The sequence below is a fragment of the Kogia breviceps genome, chromosome 5, assembly GCF_026419965.1.
Source record: "Kogia breviceps isolate mKogBre1 chromosome 5, mKogBre1 haplotype 1, whole genome shotgun sequence".
In the NCBI taxonomy this organism is placed as follows: domain Eukaryota; kingdom Metazoa; phylum Chordata; class Mammalia; order Artiodactyla; family Physeteridae; genus Kogia; species Kogia breviceps.
The window spans coordinates 137,575,004-137,593,755 of NC_081314.1; the positions used below are offsets into that span (position 1 = coordinate 137,575,004).

At 37.9% G+C, this 18,752-nt stretch overlaps 1 protein-coding gene across 20 annotated transcripts in view; it reads right to left on the reverse strand.

The window, feature by feature from the left end:
* Positions 1–18,752, reverse strand: part of SYNJ1 (synaptojanin 1) — an 88,353-nt gene that overhangs the window by 20,044 nt on the left and 49,557 nt on the right. For all 20 annotated transcript variants that reach the window (XM_067035022.1, XM_067035016.1, XM_067035008.1 and 17 more), the window contains 10 exons: positions 17,815–18,006; positions 15,794–15,878; positions 11,493–11,633; positions 9,551–9,743; positions 9,142–9,300; positions 8,110–8,266; positions 7,384–7,501; positions 7,069–7,284; positions 4,112–4,190; positions 511–673 (listed from right to left, as the gene is read on the reverse strand). In XM_067035022.1, coding sequence (XP_066891123.1) covers positions 511–673; positions 4,112–4,190; positions 7,069–7,284; positions 7,384–7,501; positions 8,110–8,266; positions 9,142–9,300; positions 9,551–9,743; positions 11,493–11,633; positions 15,794–15,878; positions 17,815–18,006 — 1,503 coding nt within the window. The remainder of the gene's footprint in view (positions 1–510; positions 674–4,111; positions 4,191–7,068; positions 7,285–7,383; positions 7,502–8,109; positions 8,267–9,141; positions 9,301–9,550; positions 9,744–11,492; positions 11,634–15,793; positions 15,879–17,814; positions 18,007–18,752) is intronic.

Genomic DNA, 18,752 nt, shown 5'->3' on the forward strand with positions numbered 1-18,752 from the left:
ATGGAAAAGAATATGAAAAAGAATGTATGTATGTATATGTGTGTGTGTGTGCGCGCGTGTGTGTATAACTGAATCACTGCTGTACAGTAGAAATTAATATGACACTGTAAGTCAACTATACTTCTATAAATTTTTTTAAAAAGAAGGCAACATATCTTCTTTTGTAGTAATTATTTTGAACTCATTTCGGCACACTGAGCTGCTACTTTTCTACCTTAACTACAATTAGGGGGACCAAGCCACACACTAAAAACACCACTTTGTGCCCTTACGACACAAGGACGTAAACTAACATTTGTAAAGGTCTTGACCTTTGCACGGCAGAACGTCAAATACATTTAAGTCTGGGTACAAGCAAAAGACACACAATACGATGCAAAACAAAATCTCATTAATATCGCTCTCGGTGTTACAAGAAGGAAGAGAAGGATAAACTCGGAGACTGAGACTTTACTGATGGGGAGGAGACATCCTGAAGGACAGCAGTAAAAATGTGTTCGGCAAGCAGACCTTCCATGTCAAAGTCGGCCGCGACCTCCGCGTCTTCACCCAGCAGGGTGGAGCTTGTTGAGGACGGCAAGGGGACGCTGATTTTCTCTAAACTCATTTCTTCTTCCAAAGTTTTGATCCAGTCTGGACTCTTTAAAGTAATAGTTATAGTCCGACCCAATAACTAGTTGAGTAAAAGAGATATAAAATAAAAATTCATTGCATGAAAATTCACCATCTTGGAATAAAGTGCTTGCCTCAGTCATACTACAACAACAGTATAGGCTTAATTCAGCTAGACTCAATTCAACATAATCATTTCACATTTTCACCCAAAACCCAAACCATTTCATATATTGTATTTTTAACCAATGTTTTGTTTTGTTTTGGTTTGGTTTTGGTTTGGGGTTTTGGTTTTGGGGGGTTTTTTTGGCCACTCCACGCGGCTGGCGGGATCTTAATTCCCCGACCAGGGATCGAATCCGGAACCCCCTGCAGTGGAAGCACGGAGTCCTAACCTTGGAATTCCCTTAATTAGTTTCAAATGTCCCCAATCCTCCCTTTAAAAGCCTGTGTTGCTAAATCTCAGGTCTTCTTTCTTAGGATGCACACAGATTTAAGTTTCCTTTGCTGCAGTAAGTATCTTTCCCTGGCCAGATATAAATTCACTGACAACTCTACTACATAATTTTATACTTCCTATGATTTTGATTCACAGATTAAATAATTGTTCCTACATGAGACAACTAAGGAAAGTACAGCAGAAAATCCTTAAAATACTTTCCCTGTTCATTTGGACCTTCCTAACTTGGTATAATGGTCTTGAAAGGTGCTATACTGTCAAAGTAGTTTCAGCATTTCAAACGTCAGAAGAATACTGAGAGAATTTAAGACCATTTTAAATCTTCAACAAAAGTTAATCATTCTGAAAACAGAAAGACTGGTATCTGTGAAACTGGCACCCTACCTTTCCTATAAATTTGAGAAGCTTTTAGACAAAAGTGCAATCTAAAACAACCAACATATTATAATCAAGTTACACTGTCCTGTGGATGTATTAAGAAAAATACTTTCCTTACGTGCTATTGACATTAGAATTCTTTGAAGGCATAGGCTGGAGAGGTTGAAAGCTGCTGGTCTTAACAGCACAGCCGTGTTTAATAGGAATTTAGTGTCCATCCTGAGCTTTGAAGTCAGAGTCCTAAGAATTAATAATTCTTTACTCTCTTATTAGACCAAATCAATTAAATTTCAGAACTTGGCAACAGGCTTCACATGCCATTTGTTACTTTTTAAAAGTCAACAGCATTTGTTATATATTCACCAAAGAATACTAACAAATATTCTAAGCCTCAGTCACTATAATGGCCATTTAAGAGGTACTTCATCACGAATATCCACTTGGCAGAGATCAGAGCCAAATGAAAAGAAAGAAATTTAGCCGACACAAAAGAAAATGCTCAAGAAGGTCATCCTTTAGCTTTGCCCTGCTTACGCTGCCCTGCTTACGCTACATACTTTTTCCAGATTCTCCCCTGGATCGGAAGTGTTCCTATTGATCTACTTGCGTCTAGAAGACTTCGGGCTGAAACAGTGGTACTAACAAAGACTAGAGGTTTGGAAATGTCTAACTTTCAAAAGGATAAATCGAACATTATTATGCACTTTTCCCAAACATTATTTTTTCAGAATTTTGAAAATCTTTTAAGGGAGCTAAGGGTGGGTCCTTTCTAAGAGCATAACATACGTGACTAGACTTGAGGGTGAGGAACAGAGCTGAAAAGAAGGGAGGAAAAAAACCAAACAAGGAAAATTATCAGGGGAAAGACAAAAGAAATATTCAGAAAGGGAATAAGAGCTGACAAAGAATGACAAACTGAGAGCCGCTCTTAAATATTTACAGCACCATGCGAGAAGGAAGGGCTTTTTAAGATATCAAAGGTAGAACTAAATTTAAAGATCAGTAATTTCCATATGGTGAAGACACAACAAAGTCATAAGGCAAACTGGGAAGAATATCTGCAGCATATTATGAAAAGGGAGCTTCAAAAGATCAATACCCCAGGGGAAAAATGAGCTAAGGTCACAAACAGCTCGTCAGAGAAGTACAAAATGACCAATAAATTAAAAGAGCCAGCAATCAAAATCTTAACACAGAAGCGACATTCTACTTCTAGCTTTTCAGACTGTCAGAGTTAAAAAACATCCAATACTGATTAGAATGTCGGATGTTAGGTAATCCGAGGCATAATAATACAACTAGATACATTCCTTCTGAAGAGCAGTTAGCCAACAAGTATCAACATTTAATATGTTAATATCTTTGTCGTAGCAAATTTACATTTAAGAATTTATCCTAAGGAATAACAGGATAAGCAGGCAAAGTTAGAGCGTACACAGGGGTTCCCTGGAATGTTGGTTTTAGTAATTAAAAGTTGGAAACAACCTAGATGTCTATTAATAGGAGTTTGGTTAAATAAATTTATATATTTATCCACATAATAAAATTAATGCAGTCATTAAAAATGACATATTTGTTCATATAGAAAGATGTCCATGATATGTATATCTCATTTTTGTTAATATATATGTACCTGTATATGTAATCCCATTTGTTTATATATATATATATATATATATATATATATATATATATATGTATGTATGTATGTGAAGGTTAAGAAAAATTATTTTATAATGGTAGGACCACAAGTGGTCTTTATTATTTCTTCATACTTTTCTGTTTCTTAATTTACTTTTGCACGAGCGTATTTCTAATGCATCTGGGAAAAACAAGCAAAACCCTACGAAATCTATTTCAAAAGCAATATACACGTGGAAATCTTTTCCTCCAAGGAAGTGGAAGTTATGTAACAGAAGAGGAAGCTCAGGTAAATCTTTACCGAGTTGCCTGCTGATGGAGAAATTAGGCCTGGATTTTAGTCCATCCTACCTAGTGACCATATACTTAGATATATAGGATTTGTCTAAAAGCATTCAGAAAAAACTAATAGACATAGCACTTTGCAGAAGTAAAACCATTCCAGGACATTGATGTAAGTTTCCCCCAATCAATGACATTTCAAATCGTAGGTTAGGAATATCTCCACTAATTACAAATTTCTAAAATGCCTCAGTGGGATGGATTTGTTATCTATGGGAATTATTTTACCTACGCTTGAAAAAGGGACCTGGGTACCACAATCCAAGCCAATAAAACAAGTTCCTTGGAATAATGAGCACATTCCTCCTTTGTTTTCTTGTAAGTGAAGCATTTTCTTCCATTTGCTAGAAATCTTTTCTACTATATAGATGAGCCAGAATATCTACTTCCAATTAAAAATTTTAAAGTTTTATATAAGAAAACATAATAAAATGAAATTTGGTAGTAAACATGTTTTCTTCTTAGTCTATATCAATGATTAACATCTCTAGGGAGGGACCAAAATAATCCTAAATTAGTCTGAAATCTAGTCTAAATAATAAATATTAAAGCACAACACTAGGTCTTTTATCCTCCTGAACTGGAAATACATTGAGATAATTTGCTGCATGTCTCTAAAAACACAATCTTCAGACACTTAATTACAGAACGGTTTAGACTCAACAAATGCTACCTTACCTCTTTACCATTCAGGCTCAGAACACTCAAGGCAGAGCTTCCCTCCAAAAATGTAACCCACATTTTATCTTCTACAAATCTTTAAGGAAGGGAAAAACAAACAACAAAAAAACCCATAATTAATACCTAAGGTATAACTAGCCCAATGACTAGTCCAATGATTATTGATTAACAAGGGCTTATAGAAGCCAGGAAGTAAAAATGTTAAGAGCGAGAGCAGCCGGGCCAGCGGTGACCTGCAGAGGGCACTCTTTCCCTAAAAGCATTCAAATTCAAATTTCTTTCAAATACTTTGTTAATAAAACAGCCTGCCAGAAGAAATGGACCGGTGGACCTCCAACTGTGATCCCTGCTAATCCAATCCTTCATCTCATGGACAAGGAGAAAAAGGGCCAGAGGTGAAGTGGCTTGTTCAAACTGACCCTACGAGAATAAAATACAGGGCTAGGACCCAGTTCTCCTGACCCTGTAGTCCAGTATTATGTATTTTCACTGTCTCAGTGACTTAACTGAAGCAAATTTCCTTTGACCAAGAAAAAAGACAGGGAGTTGTCACAAAAAAAAAAAAAAAAAAAAAAAGATATCAGTCAATCAGACTGGCCCCAAGGAGCCTTAGATTATGGTCCTTGTTTTTATTCAATGACAGGCATTTAACTCTCTTGAGACTTCAAAGGCCTGTGCTATAATTCTAAGTTTATAGTTTCGAAATAAGAAACCCCCAAAAGGAAAAATAAAAAGGACACTGGAACAAGCTCTGAAGGAGAGATGGTCACTGATACGTAATAATGTTATCATGAAAAAAAGAAAACAAATTATAACAGAATCAGTCCTATTTACAGAAACAATTTTACCAGTTGAACTACTCCCAACTGTATAAACCACGTTCAGAAATCCTTGCAGATTTTTCAGATGAGAGACAGTAAAACATGTACGTGCGTACATACCCCCCCCACATACACAAAACATAGGTAAGAGACTCAATTTCTTTGGCATAAAGTTACGAAATTGCAGGATGCTGCCATGTCAAAGATACAGGGTCATTCCTACCTAAAGACTATGAAGGGGATCTTTTTCAAATCGTTGGCAATGGACCAGATCCGTCCTCCACAGGCTATGATCACCATCAAAAGGCTGAGTTTGCGCTGCACCGTCTTCCCCACGCCAAACCCTGTCTGTTCTCTGATAGTGGTACCAAAGCGTTTGTGGCCATGTGGCAGGGCTAAGTTCTTGGTCCCATCCTTACTTGGAAATGTGCCCCCTATACAGTTTGAACTTTAACAAGAGATTCTGGTTCTGATATCCACGGATTTATGTAGGACCTTTTGGAAGCTGTATTTTCTTCCTTTTTTTCACTCACGAGGATAAAAGCTTCTAGACTTCTCCCCCAATTAATGTAAGTATCTAAATTTGCCCCATCTACATTTCCAGGCGATCTCTTACTTACATATGAAGACTTCACTCATTCCCTAATGGTTGCCTTATGCCAGAGCAAAAAGTGATGATCAGTTTAGCCTACCAGTGAGAGGAGTCCTGTCCTTGTTCACTTTCATCGTCTGCTTTTTCTATTCTAACTTGGTTGTCTGAGGTGTAACAACAACCAGAACATTCCAGGTGAGGAGGCACGGCATGGTTTTATAATGCTAGGATAATGCCTTGTTTTGTTACCAATACTTTTTCCAACGATAACTAGCATTTGGGGGAAAGTTTTCAGCTCCAATTTAACACCAAGTTCTTTACAGACCAGCATGAAGGCAGACAGGTCCTTTTCCTGCATCAGTCTTTCAGCCCTCATGCACACTTTGGGTTCTCTCTAGCCCAGTGCAATATTTTAACTTGCTCAAAAGGACATTTATCTGCTACTGTGCTGCCCACTCACACAGCCCATGTGACGCTCCCGGGGGTTTGGCATTTCTGTACTTGGCAAAGCTTACTGTCGTCTGGAGATTTCACCATGTACTTGCTAGAGTCTTAAGATCTCTAGACATTTTCTGTTTCATTTTAAACCTTGGGGGTAGATCTTTGTCAAACGATTTCAGGTTAAGTCTAAATACAATTTCCTCTCTATTTGCCCATTTACTCTCAGAAAGGAGAGTAAGGTTTCCCAGGCATGCTTCTCACTCCAGAAGAAACTATCCCATCTTCATTCTGTGGAGTATTCTGTTTAGCATCTAGGAAAGCCATTACACACGTGCTGATCTTCCCTAGATTCCAAACAGGAATTGGGTCTCCCATTTGTCCTATGCTCTGCCACAGCACCTAATATAGAGATTTGCCCACTAAACAGCTATAAGACATCCCTAAATAAACAGATGAACATCACAGAAAGGAATCTGATAGTACCTCTTCCCTATGGAATTCAATACACGTTATTCAGTCTCTCAAGATTGCTGGGCATTTGGAATAGACCGTTTTTTTAAGCCACACAAGAGGCATCTGGTTCTGCAAAAGGCAGATGGTCAAGTCAGTGATGGAAACCAAGACGGGAAAGAATGACTCCTGACTATTCACCTGGCAGGGCTGCTCCTCCATCAGATGGAAATTCAACGACTTAAAATTACAGAAAACATCAAATTTCTTAAACCGAGGGCAGAAAAGTCACTCCGCTTTACTCCTATCACTCCTTAAAAAAATGAAATAGCAATCACATGTTCATTCTTCCGTAGGGCTTACATGTTGTAGCGTATAGGAATCTTGAGAGAACACATCTAAATGTGCACCTGTTCTTGTCATCAATTGTTCATATAAAGTTTTACTACTCAAGTTTAAACTTTCTAAGTAGCAAGTCCAGTTTCAAAACCTATGAGCTCTCTGAATAATATTTCTATAGTACGATTCGCCTTTAGTTCAGAAATACAAATACTCATATGCTATGCAAATACTAAATAAAGTGATTTCTAACATAGAAAATATTATTTACAAATCATGAGCTGCTTTTGGACAATACATATTTTACTTACCTTATGAGTATAACTTCACCAAAATGTGTAAACTGTTGCAGAAGTTCATCAATCAAAGCATCATCAAAAAAATTATTTTCTGGTAGAGAACTTTTGATTGAGACCAACACCGTACCATCTGGTGGACCCTGAACGGCAATTACTTCTTTATAAATGTTTTGCCTCTCTTCAGCTTCCACTTCAAATATATCGATATCAATCAGGGCAACGACAGGCCTTAGGCATAAAGGAAGGAAGATGTGTTGGGAATGTTTAAGGAAGGATGTATTTCAAATAAATTTCAAGCATGATTAGGAATACAGAGACTGTTTAAACCTATGGTCAGAAGTCTTCAGCTCGGCCCTTCCATAGTGCAGCAAAGTGCCAGGAGTCCACGTGTAGAGGATTTTGCTTCCATCTTGAAAACTAGCATTTAGGAGATCTAAATCTTCAGCTGCAGTCAGAATAAAACAAAACATAAGAGAAGCCACCTGAGCATGACCGATCATGTGGAGCTCCTTCATTTCACTGGCTTCAGTTGTCTGAGGCTGGGAAGCCAGACACACTTGCTAACAGGCAGGAAGTCTAGACACCGTTAAGTTAAAAAGGTTTCTTGGTGAGGTTCTCATGTTATGCTTTACTGAGTTAAAATTAAGACGAGCCTTTACTCTGAGGCTACTTAAAGGCCTGTGACCAGATAGTGTTTCAAAAATAACTGAACAGACAAGTAGCAGTTCAAAATATCTGCAAACCACTTGAGTTATTCAAATTAGAAATAGCATTCAGTTGACAATTCTGTAAAACTGTTTCCCTGCTTCTCTTTGTATGACACTACATCACTGAAAGAAAATAGATTGAAAAATTAAAGTATTCTCAAGCAGGTCTGAGAATTTTTTTTAAGTTTTATATTGAAATTGAATTTATCTTATTCTAGATAACCTGTGCTGGAAAAAAAGAAGTAGTCCTCCTCGCCTTATTTGATATTTATATCATTCCCTTCTTCCTTGTAAACTCTGCACTGGCTCATTTAGATGAAGAAGTCCATTTCCCAACTCTCCCAACCTGATCTATCAAAAGGCCACTTCCTTCTTCTCCAGAGGACACGGTCTGTCCACGCAGGGGTGCGGCACTTTTCACTGGTGTCGTAGTCATCAGAAAACAAATCGTATTTATATGTTGGAGCAAAGGTTACTTTTCCTTCTAAAAATCCTCTAAAAATCTAAAATAAACATACAAAAAGGAAGTCATTCGAAAAGGCAAAAACGTTCTGTTTTCATTCAGGCAGCCATGCATGAAATGTCCATTATGCGCTGGAGACTCATGAAATTTATGTGCCTCTGATGAACACTTCTAACGGAATGGAACAGAGCTTAAGAAAAAATAACCCAAGACGTGGGCTCTATCATGCCACTTGTCTGACATTTGATTAGGCAAAGTACAAAAACGTGAACAATGGAATTCCACCAGACTTTCGAGCTACATGACACATTTAGAACTGTATGGGAATTTGGAAATCAAATAGTTTGATGTCTTATTCTCAGATGAGGAATTGGGGCCTAAGGAGCATACATGGTATCCATCAGAATTTAAGTCTGATGACCAGAAAGATACCATATCAAGTGGCTTCAGTCACCTCTTCTTAAAAAAATTTTTTTTAAATAAATTCTTCCAACTTTTGTGGTCACAAGTTTTTAGAACTAAGTCTCAAAAAGACAGATGATATGAGAAACAACATCATCAAAATAAAGCAAATTACCACAGGATCTTAAAGCTAAAAAGCTCTAGCCCTGACAAGTTAAGATTCTAAATTCGCTATTACTGAAAGAAAAAATGTATATTCTTCTACTTGAAAGTGAATCTTATGGAGACACAATAGATTTTTCCTCCTGGAAATTATTATGAGTTTTCCTTTCCTTTTCTTTTTTTAAAAGAGAAGGCAATTTTCTATCTGTTAAACTATAGATATATATTTACTAAGTATAAAGACACTCCAAGAGGTTAAAAAAAAAAAAAAAGCAACACTTTAAGGAAAGTATGTTTTCATAATCAAAGGTGCCCTTCTTCCCAATGCAAGTATCTTAAGTATGCATCTACCTGTCCAGCATTTTTCTGGTTGATAAGCTGATCTCCTGCTATAAGAGAATCCCAATTTTGCTGTCTTATGAGCTCTTTCACTTCTTCATTAGGAAGATCGATTCGGTAGTTGAAATCACCACACCAAAATACGTAGTCATGGGAGAACAGCATCCTCCCCTGGAAGCAAAGAGAGAGAATTTTAAACAATCAATTAAAAAAATGTTTGACAACTTTTTCTTTGCCTCACCCCTGCCATGCCCGATTTATTTAACCCCACAGTAATTACACATGAAGTGTCTAATATTTAGGTGAACAATGCTGCCATTTCTAGGAACTACCTTAAATTTTCAAAAACTGATACAGAATTTGGGGTAAATTGAAACATATTTCAAAGCTTCCTCTTCAAAAACAAGCAGCAAGAGTTTACCATTGGAAAACTCAACTTCCGCGCGATTTCCACAAAATCTTCATTTCGTTCTTTGACCTGCGATTGTCCTGCGGCAAAGTGGCTGCAGACGAAGCAGAGGCTTGTGGTGTGGAACAGCATTCGTATTGCGACCGCTCCCTTATTTCCAGTTGCGCCTCCCATTCCAGTCTTCACAGTATCAACTGCAACATCCCTTTAAAAGGAAGAATTCTAAATCAAAGATCAGAAATTCCAATAGTTCCGTGTGCATAAGAAAATAGGAATGTCTGTTAACAATTATAACATTACACATTGTGGGGCACTTTGAGGGCAAGCCTGTGAAAGAGTACAGTGAAACTATTAGTGATTCTTTACTCAAGAAAGCATTTAAATAGAGTTACCATATGATCCAGGGATCCCACTCCTGGGCATATATTGGGAGAAAACTATAATTCTAAAAGACACATGCAGCCCAATGTTCATTGCAGCACTATTTACAATAGCCAAGATATGGAAGCAACCTAAATGTCCATCCACAGATGAATGGATAAAGAAGATGTGGTACAGGGACTTCCCTGGTGGCGCAGTGGTTAAGAATCTGCCTGCCAATGCAGCGGACACAGGTTCGAGACCTGGTCCGGGAAGATCCCACATGCCGCAGAGCAACTAAGCCTGTACGCCACAACTACTGAGCCCGCGTGCCACAACTACTGAGGCCCACGCACCTAGAGCCTGTGCTCCGCAACAAGAGAAGCCACCACAATGAGAAGCCCGTGCACTGCAACAAAGACCCAACTCAGCCATAAATAAATAAATAAATAAATTTTTAAATAAATAAATTTAAATCTTCAGAAAAGTTTTAAAAAAAGAGTAAGTACCACTTTATAAACAAAAAAAAAAAAAGAAAAGAAAAGACGATGTGGTATATATATATATATATATATATACACACTGGAATACTACTCGGCCACAAAAAAGAAGGAAATCATGCCATTTGCGGCAACATGGATGGACCTAGAGATGATCATACTGAGTGAAAGAAGTCAGAGAACGACAAATATCATATCACTTATAAGCAAATGAACTTATTTACAAAACAGAAGTAGACCCACAGACACAGAACGCAAATTTATGGTTACCAAAGGAGAAGGGGGGGCGGTGTAAATTAAGAGTTTGGGATTTAACATATACACGCTACTATATATAAAATAGATAACTAATAAGGACCTACTGTATAGCACAGGGAACTCTACTCAGTATGCCGTAATGACCGATATGGGAAAAGAATCTAAAAAAGAGTGGCTATATGTATATGTATAACTGATTCACTTTTCTGTACACCTGAAACTAACACAACATTGCAAATTATACCCCAATAAAAAAATTTTTTTAAATAATAAAATAAAATAAAACATAACCAACAGGACCTACTGTATAGCACAGGAAACTATACTCAGTATTTTGTAACAACCTATTAGGGAAAAGAATCTGTAAAAGAATAGATAAATATACAAATGTATAACTGAATCACTTTGCTGTACACCTGAAACTAACACAACACTGTAAATCAACTACACTTCAATTAAAAAAAAAAGCACATTTAAAAACAAGAACCATGGGCTTCCCTGGTGGCGCAGTGGTTGAGAGTCCGCCTGCCGATGCAGGGGACCCGGGTTCGTGCCCCGGTCCGGGAAGATCCCACATGCCGCGGAGTGGCTGCGCCCGTGAGCCATGGCCGCTGAGCCTGCGCATCCGGAGCCTGTGCTCCGCAACGGGAGAGGCGGCAACAGTGAGAGGCCCGCGTACCGCAAAAAAAAAAAAAAAAAAAAAAAAAAAAAAAAAAAAAAAAAAAAAAAAACACCAAGAACCATGAACAAGTGTTTCTCTGAAGCCACAAACATGCCAGGCCTTTTCATTATCTGATGTTAGGAAGCAGCCTTAGGAGAGCGATCTGTTTACTGACCTGATGAACGGAGCATGCTGCGGTCTGATAAAAACAAACAGACAGACGCCCACCAACTGCTCGGAGGCGAGCAGCACGTACTTGTTGTCTCTGGAGATGGTCTTCTGAAGTTCCACGGCCCAGAGCTTCTGATTTGTTGTGCTACCAGAAAATATTAAAAAGGGAATCTTCAAAAAGATGGTGACAGTAATACAGCCTGTTTTATAAGACAGTTGTCAATTATACCTTTATATGCCCACATTTAATAAAACTACTGACGTCGCGAAATCCACTCCAACAGTGAAGTCTTTATGCAGGCTGGGCTTTTTTGTTTGTTTCCTTTAAAAAGGAAAACCCAAAATGCAGCCAAAAGAACACCCACACTTCCAAGTCTATTCTATTACTCGCTTACAAAGAAAATATGAGCTTACTGATTAAATGAGTGCTCACCATGTGAGTAATCTCAAGCTTGTACACTTGACTTTTTCCTTAGTATTCATTGGGATAACAGAGAAGAACATGCTTCCAGATACATTTCCCCCCGCTTTTCTTATTTTTATGGGTTATTATATCTTAAAAAACTTATAATGGAAAATTTTAAACATCCACAAAAAAGAGATAATCATAAAATAAACCACCATATACCCATTATCCAGCTTCAACAATTATCAACATTTTGCCAATCGTTCTTCTTCCATACCCTCACCCCTTTTTTTAAACCTGAAATATTTTAACCCAAATCTGAGACATAGGCCACTTCACCCAGAAACACTCTGGTATGCAGCTCTGATGCAACAGGACATTTTCACTTTTGCGTAGTCACAATGCCGTTATCACACTCAAATATTAATGATTCTTTAATATCATCTAATATTCAGTTCATATTTAAATGTCCCTGATTATCTAAAAAAACTCTTCTTACAGTTGGTTTCTTTAAAACAGGGTCCAAATAAGGTCCACACATTGCATTTGCCTGTCTCTTCATCTCTCTTAATCTTCAGCAGTCTCTCAGCTCACCCAACCCTCTTTTTAACGCTGTTTATTTTTTAAGAAGCTGGGCTACTTATCTATAAAACGTATAACCGTCTGGATTTGTCTGATGTGTCTTCATGGTACGTTGTCCCTCTGTCATGTTTGTTTTAAACCGGTTACTCTAGAAGCTTGATTAAGAAACATTCAATTTTATTGATTTGTTTTAGCAAAAATAACCTCACAGGTGGTATAGTCACCCTTGCATCACAGCAGGAACTAATCTCTGTGCTACTACACCTGATAGGGTGTTAGGACCGTGACAACTGACTCGTTGTAATAAAAAGTTCCTCCACTGATCCTTCTTCTAAGGTTTTAACATCGACTGATGATCACTGCCTAGATCCATTATTTCATTAGGGGTTACAACATGCTGAGTTCGTAATTTCAGCATTCCATGGGCATTTGTAATAAGCTGGAATTCTTCTATAAACAACTTCTCTCTTATCAACTATTCAGTTATTCTGAAACACAGTTTGTATAAAGAAGGTAGAAAAAATGCTTGAGTCTTACTCTTTATACATTTTCAGAGTATTACGTTTGTGCCCAAGAACCTCCAATGGCGAGCAAAAACAATCTTCTCGTAGTTCCAGGTCATACAAATGATAAACGGTAAGCCAGAATACGACCTCACATCCACCCATCTAATCCATCTAACACTATGCCAATACTGCCTCCAAAATACAAATTCAGAGCACGGATTCCCTACCAACCCCACCACTAAGACTTGGATTCTGAAAACAGAACAATAGCTTTCATCCCTTTCTTCAGCTCTCTCAATGAACCCTGATCACTCCATTCCAAACCACACACACCTCCCCACCTCCACATGCCCGATCCCCTGACCGCTATCTATCTACTTTCGGTCGCACTTACTGTCTTCTAACGTGCTATATAACTTACTTATTCGAGTTGTTTACTGTCATGGTCTCCTTCACTAGAAAAGAAGGTTCACACAGGCAGGGATATTTGCCTGTTTTATTCATTGATGTATCTTTAGCACTTAGGGTAGGTGCTCTGTAGACATTGCTTAAATATATGAATGAATAATCACCATTTTCATTAAAGAATAATTTGATTAATCTCTACTTAGAACAACAACTGAACAACGTGTTTGGTACTGGGAGCCCTAAGAATATGTTCTGTTTTAAGACCACAATCTGTATATTCAGGAAAGAGTCAAACAGCAAAATGAATGAAGTTGGAATTCTTTTCTACTTCCCTGTATAAACTGTTATTCACTTCAGCTAAGAAGAAAGTTGTCATTTTCAAGACCGATGACTATAATAGCATACTATTTCAGCCCATAATTTGATTCTGAAAATCTTTTTTAAAAAGTCACAAAAGAGGACTTCCCTGGTGGCGCAGTGGTTGAGAGTCCGCCTGCCAATGCAGGGGACAAGGGTTCGAGCCCTGCTCCGGGAAGATCCCACATGCCGTGGAGCAACCAAGCCTGTGCGCCGCAACTACTGAGCCTGCGCTCTAGAGCCCGCGAGCCACAGCTACTGAAGCCCGCGCGCCTAGAGCCCGTGCTCCGCGACAAGAGAAGGCACTGCAATGAGAAGCCCACGCACCGCCACGAAGAGTAGCCCCTGCTCGCTGCAACTAGAGAAAAGCCCGCGCTCAGCAACAAAGACCCGACACAGCCAACAATTAAATCAATCAATAAACAAAATTTTAAAAAGAAAAAGATTCTTTAAAAAAAAAAGTCACAAAAGATGGGCAACTACTCAACTTTTAAAGCAAGCATCATTTCTTAAAACACTTAAGCTTTCAATTTCACTAAAATAATCTGTATTTGTAATAACACTTCAGAACATCAGTTCTCTGCTGTGGTTGGGGAACATCCCTGGGGACCCCTAAAACCCATGAGGTCAAAACCGTCTCCCTAATATCGCTAAGAGATTGTTGCCTTTTTCACCGTATCGACATTTGCATGACGGTGCAAAAACAATAAGTAAAAGTGCTGATGTCTTAGCAGGAATCCAGGCACCAAACTGTACTAGTATTCCTTATAATCTTTACCTCCATGCGCTCACAGTTTAAAAAAAATGCCATTTCACCCAAGAATATCCTGATGAAGCAGCAAACATTATTAATTCTGTCAAAGTTCAATCCCTGAGTCCCATCTTTATAGTATTCTGTGTGATGAATGGACAATACACATCAAGCAATTCTGCTGCATACTGAATGCATACATCATGGCTGTTTCAGAGAAAAGTACCTGATAGTTTGAGTTCAGAGCTGAAATGCCCCTTTTTTCATAGAATATAAGAAGGAATGAGGGACAGACTATGGTCATTCAGATTTAGAGTATTTGGCAAACAGTTTTTCAGTCAAGTCTGTGTTTTGAAGGGAAAAAAATATAGCATCTATTTCCAATGATAAAATTTATGTTTTCAAGCAAAAAATGAGAATCTTGATAAATCTGTATCTGCTACTCCGATCTTGACAGCTTCCACATACTTGAAGAATTTGCTGATGAGATGAGTGATGAAATTAACCAATATAATGTTTAATATTGTATAATGAAATGTGTCAAAATTTGCAAGATCTACATAACTCAGTGAACTAATATGTTCCAAATGACCAACACATGATGTTTCAAAATCATGCAAGGGTAAAAGATAGACCAATGTTTTAATATAATTGAGCACATAAAGGTCATCGCTATGGTTTCAGATTCCACACTGCAACCAACCTTTGGGAAACTATTTGTTAAGTGGTATCAGAGAAGAAATGATCTGAAAAGGCTATTAAGATATTTTGGTTTCCAGCTACATACTTATGTGATTTTCTTCATATAATTCAACCAAAACAACATATTACAACAGACTAATGCAGAAGTAGATGCGAGAATACAGCCGTCTTCAGCCAGATTCTAAAGACATTTGCAAAACTATCAATCAATGCCATCCTTCTCAGTACATTTTTGTTTTGGAAAACAGCTACTTTTCAGGAAGAAACTGTGTTATTTATGTTAACACGTAATGAGTTTATTATCTCACTGTTATTTTTAAAAGAATTAAATGTCGTAAATTTTTCATTTTTAATTTCTAATGTGACACATATCAAGAGATAAAACTCACATAAATAAAAGTTCTTTAAGATTTTCAATATGTTTAAGAGTGTAGAAAGACCTGAAACCAAAAAGTTTGAGAACTGCTATTTTATAGTTTAAAAAGCACCTTCACATATATTCTCTCAATCTGTCCTTGTAACAAGTACTTAGTCATCTGCTCCCCACGTCCGTCAACTAGAAAGTTTCCCTGTGTGTTACCTGGCTGGCTTACCTTGCACTCACAATGTTTCCAGCATTCAACTCTACCATTTCCTCAAAACCAATGGCAAATATATCAGTTGGTTTACTTCTTTTATCTATAATGAAGCACCCAGGAGAGACTTTTAAGAGATGGCCTTAGTTAAAATGGTAACTCCCCTACCCCCCAACACAACTAAGATCAACATCAGATCTCATAAAAGTCCATTTAAAAAAAAAAAAGTCCATTTTTGTGTTTCAAGTTTAACCAAATTCAAATTAAAGGCAACCCCCCCCCCCGAGGGGGACAAAATTACTTTCCATTTAGTTTCTATGTAGGTGACCTCAGTTTGTCTATCTAATAAGACTGTTATTCTTGAAGATCCTTAAGTCCTTTCAGAAATCATTTTGAAAGAATTCTTGCTCAAGTTTGTACCTTGGACAGCAGAGAAGCCGCTTCTCAAAGGCTAAAGTGACTCAAAATGGAGAGGGAAAGAAATTTTTCAGAAAGGGTACAAATAATAAAGCGGTTGAGTAACAGTCTTAAATTAGAGGAAACAGTTGAGAGGGATTTTTTACACTTAAATTTGAAGAATCCTAAGTGGACGCAATCTAGGAAAATGAGAAGGGTCAGGGGCTCAGACTAACCCCTCTGTTCTAGCCATTAGCTCTCTCATAGCTGACAAGACCAAAAGAGAACAGAGCTGCTTTAGATAAGCAACCCCAGGGTACTTTGGGTGTCCCAAGCATTCAGAAATGAGGATAAATAGCTAGAGCAAGAGCTTATAAATACTATGAACAAATACCGAGGAAAAAAAAAATTTATTGACTGCTATTATGTGCAAGGCTTATATACAAATCTTCTCATTTACTACACAAACACCTTAGGAGACAGATTATATTTGCCTTTCGTCTACAGACAGGAAACTGAGGCTTTGGAGGACCTAAGCAACTTGCCCGAGTTCACAAATAAAATGCAGTTGGCCCAACTCTGGAACCAAACTGCCTGAGTGCAAACCCTGGCTGTGTCACTACTAGCGGAATGACCTCGGGCAGGTCACTTCTCTTACTGTGTCTCAGTTTCTCATCTGGGAAGCTGGAATAATAATAGTGACGGTGTATTAGGTCTGTTCTAAGGATTAAATGAATATATGGAAAGTAGTTAGCACTGTAGTATTAGCTGTTATTTTATTATTGTTATTATTACTACGACAATAACAGTTTCAAGTTAGGTTCAGTGTAAATGAAAAGGGGCATTTTAATAAAAGTTTAGGGCAATTCCCAGGGTTTCAGGTGTGACTGATTAAAGACAACCAAAAAAGGAAAATCTGCATCTCACAGGATTTCCTATGTACATCACCTTCATAGATAACACCTGGTAGATGTGTACCATTTGAAAAAGGAATTAAAGTTGACTTAAACAAAGGAGGCCTCAAACCCATGATTCTAGTTGAAATCGTAATACGAGCACCCTCAGCTTAATGTTTGGGTGTGGCTATGAAGAGGCTGGTGGCAGAGCACCGACACCGAACGACAAGTCCTTACAAGGACGGATCAGCACTGCTTAGTGTGAAGGGCCAACACGGGTCGACACAAGTTTTGTGACCCCGCTCATGGTCCACCCTATTTCTTACCTTAGCAAATAAAGGGCTGTATTTGAAAAATAGAACATATTAAATTTGAAAAGTTATCAATCATAAAATAAGCTTGCTTTGTATCGGTCTAAAGAATAAAAACAGAACTAGTTTTTCTCATACGTGTAGTTACCTTAAAGATATCAATTTATGTACGGATCCAATTTCCTGAGAATCAAATAACAAAGAAAAGGATTTTTTATTTTACCATGTTTTCTTATGAAGTAGTAGAGAAAGGTCTAGGAATACAAAAGACCTAAGATTTGAACATATTTATCTGTAAGAATGTTGGTCTTCAAATGTATAAATCCCAGTTTCTTTTATAAGGTAATGCATACACTGTGAAGGGCCACATTTCTTTTCTAGATTAATAAAACACAGTCAGGGTTAATTAATTAAATCCATATTATAAAAAGCCAACCTTGAAACTCCTGGATGCCGGCTAACTTGGGTGCATCGAGAAGCCAGTCGGTGAGGGTCTGATTCTTAAAAGCTATACTGCGAAACTGCTTCCCGCCGTTCACATTCCAGGTGCCCACACATACTCGAATTTTCTTGGGCTTTGAATACTTGTAGAAATTCTCACACAGGCTCTTTAGAACTTTAGAAGATGCTAATCGAGAACAAAACACAACAGAATTTTGGCTGCATTTAACCATTTACAAAAATTGATTTTCATGACTGAGAAAAGATGGCTGGAAAGTAAAATTACCATCGTCAGCACAAAGAAGCATCAGATACATGCGTAAGCACAAAAAAGACAGCCTTGAACACAGAGCCCAGCACAATGCAATTAACCAACACAACTTTAAAAAAAATCATACATTAAGTACAATAGCCCAAGTAAAAAAACTATTACAAAATTAATGCAGCAACAAAAAACATGCAGAACAAACACTTCTGTTTCACTGAAATGGTACACTATTTTATGAAATACAAAAGCTAAGACTGTACATTTTTAGGAATACAGCAACTGACTTTCATACAGCTTTCATTCGGAGGCTAGTAAAACTACGTTATTTCTCCCCAAACAAAAACATTCAAGAACCATTACATTTAGGATTCTGGCTACTGACAGGTGGTTTGATGAAATGGCTCCCTGACAACAACACAAATTATGGACGATAATGAGCGGATGGAGATGAAGCCATGACTAAATGCCTCCCAGCTCAGAGGAGACACCAAGTCCTTACAAACGTTCTGCAAGGCCCCAAACAACCTGCCCCGCCTTTCTGCCCTCACCTGCCACCCCATCCCTGTTCTCTCACTGCTCAGCCACTGGACCCTCATAAGAATGGAAGCTCCCTGAGGGCAGAAATGCTGGTCTAATATCCCTAGTGACTAGAAGAGCAGCGGCAC